Source organism: Emydura macquarii, unplaced genomic scaffold, assembly GCF_026122565.2.
Source record: "Emydura macquarii macquarii isolate MOO-44397 ecotype Brisbane River unplaced genomic scaffold, CSIRO-AGI_Emac_v2 contig_2205, whole genome shotgun sequence".
NCBI classification, from domain to species: domain Eukaryota; kingdom Metazoa; phylum Chordata; order Testudines; family Chelidae; genus Emydura; species Emydura macquarii.
In genome coordinates this window covers 23,969,197-23,977,007 of record NW_027132342.1, presented here as the reverse complement: position 1 = coordinate 23,977,007, position 7,811 = coordinate 23,969,197, and the positions used below count along the sequence as shown (strand labels likewise).

General features: G+C 42.9%; 1 protein-coding gene across 6 annotated transcripts in view; it reads right to left on the bottom strand.

Moving 5' to 3' along the window:
- Positions 1 to 4,758: 4,758 nt before the first annotated feature.
- ANKS1B (ankyrin repeat and sterile alpha motif domain containing 1B) overlaps positions 4,759 to 7,811 on the bottom strand; it is a 736,922-nt gene continuing 733,869 nt past the window's right edge. For 5 of the 6 annotated variants that reach the window (XM_067559741.1, XM_067559742.1, XM_067559740.1 and 2 more), the window contains one exon: positions 4,759 to 6,647. In XM_067559741.1, the coding sequence (XP_067415842.1) occupies positions 6,537 to 6,647 (111 nt within the window). In that variant the 3' untranslated portion in view covers positions 4,759 to 6,536. The remainder of the gene's footprint in view (positions 6,648 to 7,811) is intronic. The other variant, XM_067559746.1, reaches the window with a different exon arrangement.

The window sequence follows — 7,811 nt, the reverse complement described above, 5'->3', positions numbered from 1 at the left end:
ACAGGGTTAGCTCATAAACCTAGGAAATGTATTGGTAACTTTGAACAGAGATTCAAATAAACTAAGGTGGGGTAAAACACAGGACACCCAAACAACCTTAAAGATGCAGTGCAGTGAGGTCAATCATACACTTATGTGTAAGTACGGTATTGGACATAGTCTCAGAAATTTAACTTGTTTTTTAAAAATCAGTTTAATCAATTTCTTCGCCTCATGGTGTCACTACAGGACAGAATTAAGGCTATTTTGGGTGCCCTTACTGTGCAGTTCTATACTTGAGCATATGTGGATTTTTTTTGAGTTTAACCTTAACTCTGAATTTTATAAGTTTATAATGCTTGTTTTGGGGACAATTACAACATCGCTGTAATGTATTTTACTGATGTGCTTTTTCTCCATTCTTAACAGGTTTTGTCTGGGAATTTTTTTCTAAAAGATTAAAAATGTAAAAAAATCCATAAACAACAGACAAGAAAGCCCAAAAGAATCTGACTGTGTAATACTTGTAATGAGTTGAAGCGATGATGTAGCAACAGTCTAGCTGAACTTTTAGGGCCAGATTCACCAACATGCTTTGGCTGCGCTGGACGTGCAAAGTAGCTTTGCTGGCCACTTACCCAGGTGTCGCCATAATATGTTACAAATAGATACGGCTGTGGTGTATTAAAGGCTAGAGTATGTTAATGGTACATGAAAAAGTGAGTCCTGCAGTTATAGCTGTGCCATTGCCTCATCAATGTAAGTCTTTAGATACCTGCACATGAGTTCAGCATATAATCCAAAATGAAAATTACAAGCTAAATAATCAGCATCACTCTGCAGCCTAGCATGAGTCAGTGTAATGCGATGGAAACAGCTACAACCATAGGGGAGAACTCCTGTGTATAGAATATCACCAGCTGAATCATCCCTGGGCGTTGTGGTTTGTTACTATCCAATTTTTAAATTCTCAGCCGTTTTTTGGCTTTTTTATATTGTAAAGACTAAAGCCCGCAGGTGTCACCTAGTACAAAATGGAGTTCACAACTTGACCCAGACACATCCCATTATCCCAAGGTTTCTGCACCTTCACTTACCTCTTTAAGCCGCCCTCTCCTGCTTTCCTCTTTCTGGCCAGGCTCTTGCTAATGGCTGCAAATAATGACACCAATGCAGCGTGATCTCCCACTTCCCTTCCCCACAGCACAGCTGTAGGGTCATGGCCACAGCTGCTGCTGAGCTGGTGGAGCTGAAGGACAATGGCTGCTGCTGTGCAACACTGGCTCAGCCTCCCCGCCCTCCCCAACTCTGTGTCTCCTAGCAGTTGTGTACACAGACAAACTGCTTCACTCCCTACGTGCAGTGCAACAATGGCACTTCTAGCCACGAGGGCAGTGAGCTGGTCTCAAAGCCCCAGGCCAGCGGCTACAAAGCCTGACTTAGGGGTTGCACCACTGTGCAGTGCAATGGCTCACTTTTAGGTGCTTTAAAAAAACGTACTGAACAGCAACGGGATCTACAACGCCTGACCTAGCTGCTGAAGCTGCCTCTAGAGAGAATGAGAAGAGAGCAGTGCCTAAGAATGCAATCCACAAAAGCCAGCATGGAAGGCAGCTTGCCACCTGCAACGCCAATGCAAGGGATGTATCCTTAGTCCCTCCCTTTTCAGGTTAGGCACCTTAGTCCAAGCTGTAGGGAGGTACCTAGTGCTGCTTGCTATCCATACCCAGGAACCCCTCTCCTGGAATCAGGCAACTTAGGTGCCTTGTGAGAAGGACTTAAATGTGCCTGCCTCTCTCCACATTAAAATGGCTGGAGGAGGAGGCTGAGTTATACCTTTTAGCACAGAGGTTAGAGCACTCGGCTGGGATGTGGGAGCCTCAGGTCCCTCTGCTAACGGGAGCGAGAGGCTTTGAACAGGGAATGCCCAACTCCCAAAGGCATGCTCTAGCCACTGGGCTGTGGGATTATGCTGAGGTGGGTCTTTTTCAAACTCCCCTGCTGAAACTATTCCTCTGTGTATAAATAACTAGAGTCAGTGGAGCAGGGGAACTAGACCCTGGGTCTTCCACATCACAGGTGGGTGCCCTCACCAGCAGGCAGATAGTCACACACGCACACACTCTCTCTGGCCCAATGACGTTGTGTTTATGTCTCCAGAATGGAACACCTTCAACGGGCAAGCTTGCGGAAGCCTCTTTCTCCCTTCAAGCTATTGCATAGTTCAGTGATTAGCATACTCACTTGAGAAAGTTGGGAGACCCCTGTTTAAATCCTGTCTCCTCATCAGACATAAGGGGAGAATTGAACCTCGCTCCCCCAATCCCAAGCTGAGTGCGCTACCCTGTGAGCTGAAAGTTATAAGGTGCGCAGCAGTTTTGAATGGGATCCAATCCTGTAGGCACGCTTTGAGCCCACCTTCTAGTTTGGGCCCCCAGGTGAGCTAGGTGGAGGAATGCTTATCTTCCCCTGTTCACATTGGGTCTTGGGAAGGAGGTAGGTGCCCTGATGCCTAGCGGGAGGCCCCACGGCACTTGCCTAGAGGTAGAAACTTAAGCATCTAGGGAACTTTTACTGTGAAAAACGTATGTGCCGAGTGACTTTACACACCAACATGGTTCAGATGACGGGTACCCACCCAGTGATCAGGCCCACTCCCTATAACCTTCCCTCACCCAGCGTCACATTGTTTCCCTGCCTCCTCTCACATTTAACACTGCCGTCCCTCCCCACTCCAGACTTCCCAGATCCACCAGAGACCACGCTGTTTCTGCACCACAGTGATTCCCTCCTGTCTCAAAATTTACCTGCTGCGGCTTGCTTCGCTCCTCAATCGCTGTCATTCTAGCCGTTCCCAGCTGCTTGCTCCAGTCCTGCACACCCAAGTAGCTACCTCAAACCCGCAGCTCCCCTGCTTACCGCACTTTGCCTCCAGCCCCCTGGTGGCCATCTCCCCTTCATTGTTTTTGCCAACTCACCCAGCGCCGTAGTCCACTTACTCCTGGTAGTGGGGGCCGCCAAATCCTAAGCATCTAGTGACCTTCAAAACTGGCCAGCGTGTGCTCCCAACCGCTCTGCTTATCTTGGGTGTCGCAAAGGGTGGGGTTGGGGGGGGGCCTTCCCCACTCTCTTGTTGTCTGTACATGGCTGCCCACCCTCCCCCCTCATCATTCTTGTGGTTGGGGCCGGGGGGGGGGGGGGGGGAGAATCCATGAAAGGGGCCTTATCCCACAATCTTCCAGAACCCCAGGAGTTTGAGAGGAAGGGCTGCTGCCTCCCACAGACACTACAGGCGATAAGGAGAAGCTGGTAACTAACATGCCAGGTCCCAATAGATGGTGTTTCTCTGTGCTCCAGAGAAGCCTCACCAAACAGTCAGAAGGAACCCCTGAGCTCAGGTAAACTCTGCGGGGGGTCGGGGGAGGGAGAGCTTCAAAGGCCTGCCTAGAAAACGCAGGGGCTAGTAACACCTTTAATTTAGCTTTCCCATTCCCAAGCCCTGGGAATAAGGTTTCAGGGTGCGTGTGGGGCAAGATGTTTCCTCCAAAAGTCCCTGTGACTGGGAGCATGCCCTAGAGCAGTGGTTCTCAACCAGGGATATGCACACCCATAGGGTACACAGAGCTTGTCCAGGGGTTACATCAACTCAGCTAGATATTTGCCTAGTTCAATGTTTCTCAACCTGGGGGGGGGGGGACTGCAGGGTGGATTTAGGGAGTTGCAAGTGAAGGGGTGGCGTTAGTGGGTGGCAAACAGGGCATTTGCCTGGGACCCCCATACCACAGGGGCCCTCGACAAGGCTAAATTCATGCTTCAACCCCGCATGGTGGGGCTTGGCCTTCAGATGATACACTGAAACGTAAATATAATATTTATAGTCCAGTCAATTTATTTTATAATTATATGGTAAAAATGCGAATGTAAGCAATTTTTCAGTACTAGTGTGCTGAGACCCTTTTTTAATGTCTGATTTTGTAAACAAGTAGTTTTTAAGTGTGGTGAATGTTAGGGGTCCGCAAGACAACTCAGACACCTGAGTTATTCACTTCTGCTTCTGCCTCGTGTCCCCACTTATAACTACTGGGAGGGTCATGATCAATCATGAATTGAATTTGTCTCTTGCCTGTCCTCAGTCCCTGCCCTCCCAGCAGCCTGCCTTCTAGCTAGTCAGTCACCCTCCAATCCATCCAGCTCTTAAGTCTGCCTGGCACAAATCCAATCTCTCATCACAGCACCCTGGGTATTTCACATCCACCTACCCGCCCTGATAACTGCTCACCCTGCCACTGACGAATCCTGCCCTCATGTTGCTCCACCCCGTTCCCAACTCCTTTTGCTTGCATCTACACAGAACCCCATTAAAACACCCCTCCTGCCTTGTCCCCATGGGCTAAGTGTCAGTTATTCAGCTTGAAAATCTGATCACCCCTGTACCTCCTGTACCTGCAGTCAACATGTTCCAGCAACCCTCACCTCTGTGCCTCTTACTAGGTGGGATAGTCAGTCAGCGGCTCAGCGATGTGTCAGAGAACCAGTACCTTTAAAAGGGTAAAACTTCTATAAATTTTAAACTAAAACTGGGTCCTAAGGCAAAAATTGTGTAAACTTTAGTCAATAGAATGTATGGCTGTGTGTACAGGTGTATTTTTCCCTTAAACACTGGGCCTGATACAAAGTCCGTTGAATTCAAGGGGCGTACTTGGACTAAAGTCACTGGACTTCAGAACAGGCCCTTTGTCTGCTACACTGAGGTAACAGAATGATGCACAAAGCAGTAGGGACTGTACAACTTGGTTTTATTTTGTGTGCTTTTATAGGATATAAATAAATGACAAAATTACAAAATTTATAACTGGAAGCCCAAGCATATTTACATATAAGTATTTGTTGCAGTGAGGCTATTATTTACTTTGTTCCTATACAATTTGCCTTTTGGTACCATATTTTTCAGTGATATTTTTACTGTCAATTTACTACATACATATCAACAGTGAATAAGCAAAATATGTACAAGGAACTATTTGTTCAAGTAAATTGAATACTGTATTAAAAGGTTTTCATTTCTCAGAGCTATAGGTTTAATTAAACCATATATAATTATCAATTTTAAACCAAGTCCAGTTATCCATTTGTGGAATTCACCAATTTATGATTGTAATTGAAAAGCTCAGTTAGATATGAAATAATAATAGTAATAATAATTAAAAAAACATTAAGACAACCACACAATTTATCAATATCTCTATAATGAACTTCAAAATGATTCACAATTTGACTGGATAGAACAATATACATTAAAATGTCATTTTTCTCCTATAATGATATTTGTACCATTAGAATTCAGTTCTACATAAATATACATTATGGTATTATACAAATACTCCACAGACATTAAAAAAATTAAAACACTTTAAAGAAAATGTAAATAAATTTCATTTCATCAAGTATATGCTTAAAATTTTTGTTTCATGAAAACAGTTTTATTACTTTGGAATTTTTTTCTTTTTTTTTCTTTAGAAAAATGTCTTCAGTAGAACTTTATCAACACTTCTTTCAAACGCGCTTTCTTTGACAGAAACCTTTATAGCAAAATCCCTATTTTGATTATGTTCCTTAGAACTGGTGTTGAGATTTTTTAAAAATACTAGTAGAATTCATGACTATGGCAACATTAAATTGTGTAAATTGTGTGTATATGTAGTGTAATGACTAGTCTGCTTCTATTCTACACCCATCGGATGAAGCATCTAGTGTATTCACAACTGATATTTTTCTAAAGGTACAGTAGCAATTACTTAGTTAACTTTAAAATAAACAATCTTTCATAGTTAATCTGACTTCATCTCCCATAAATATTTCTATGTTCTCCCATAGTATTCATTTCCATAAAAATATCTAATACAAGACACATTGTCTGTGCATTATTAATTCCTCTTTTTAACCCATCATAAAATTCTGATCCTTTATCACACTGTGATAGGTTTGTTTTTTTTTAAGAGGTGCAAAGGACACTAATGATTACATATAAAACCAGCACACACAGAAATCAGGGAAACTAATTTCTCATTATTTTATGAGTATTTTTTATACAATAAAGAATAATTAATTCTTAGGAGTTCAATGGTTTCACAAATATTGTATTTAATAATTCTGTTTCAATTAAAACCTGCCACCATATAAATAAAAAAATCCAACCAAATGTCTTACTCATAGGCAGCATTAATGTTAGTTTAGAGAACTTTTTAAAAAGTAGAATCCTAAAATAAGAAGTCAAAGAAAGCACTGTGGCGGAGTCACATGAGAGAACTGCTTGAAAAATATTTCCTCACTTTTCCTGCAGACTGTAATTTAAAAGTCTTCTTACAGTGTCATTCTCCTGTCAATGCTGCAGGAAGAACCTCACCAGAAATGACTACCAGCCTTTTTTTGTTAGTTACAAGGCCACTCTTACAGTGCAGTCTTCCTCTCTACTGGATTGAAACATTGCCGTAAAGGAAAGGCTGTGCTGTGACTACTTGGAGTGCAAGGCACAACAAGAACCAGAGGACAGTTTTGTATCAGAAAATTGTAGTTTCATACTTGGTATTAATTCCTCTTTTGGCTTCTTGTCCAGGTTCTACAATCCATGGTAGATTGGCAAGAGTCTTTTGTTCAGATGGGTCTATCTGCTTTAAAACAAATACAAATAAATACACACACATAATTAGATCAGCACTTTTGTACAAAACATCTCAAGTAGTAATTTTGCATCTGCTGAAAAGTTCATAGAATAAATCCCATGGTTTCATTGTCACAGAGAAATCTATACAGGATCATAGCTTACTTATAACTAGTCTTTATTAAGGGCCTGATCCTGAGATGTGCTCTAACCTTTTTAACATAAAGCCAGATGATAGCATCAGTGCCAAAAATTGTTCTTTCTTAAGATAATCTTTTACAAAGCATTCCGTCACACATTACAAAAAAGAAAGTTAATTACCTTATAGTAACTAGAGGGTCTTTGAGATGGGTGGGCCCTATCTGTAATGCACTGTGGGTACGCATGGGCTCCATGTGCCCAGAGCTGGAGAATATTGAAAGCAATGTCCATTTGTTTGTGCATGCACCTGGCTCACTTCATGCCTCCAGTAGAGAAGCTAACAGGTGGGACAAACTGACCACCTATCCAGTTCCTTCTCTACCACAAATCAGAGAAGATCCAAAACAGAGAGGAAGGAGGGCAGGTAGTGAAATATGGAAAGTGCCCACACATCTTGAAGAACTGCCAGCTATTATAAGGTAAGTAACTTTCTCTTCTTGAAGAGCTGGTCCCTAAGTGTATTCCCCTGTGTGTGACTGACAAAGAGTGCTCAACTGGAAGGAGATGGCAAGGTTGTAGATGGCAGAGTCGAACAAGTACTGCCATTCCAACAGATGCATCAACAAACCAAAGTGTCTTGCAAACATGTGGATAGAGCTCTACGTAGCTGATTTGCAGAAGTCACATAAATGCACCTCTTGAAGCGATTCCATAGATGCTGCTTGTGCTCTTGTGGAATAAGCTCTTACCCCAAGAGGTGGGGGAAGATCAGACAGCTAACAGACAAGCAAAATATAGCCTGAGATCCATTTTGAGATTTTTTTTTATAGCCTTACCCCTGACCCTTTCCGCTATGGTGACAAATAGTCCAGAAGACTTCCTGATTTGTTTGTTCTCCGAAGGTAAAAGGTTAAGGCTCACCGAACATTGTGGGAATGGAGCCTCCTTTTGTCTGAGGATGTGTGTGGTTTTGAGAAGAACACAGGTAAGTGAATTGATTGGTTTAGATTAAACTCTGAGACTACTTTGGGAG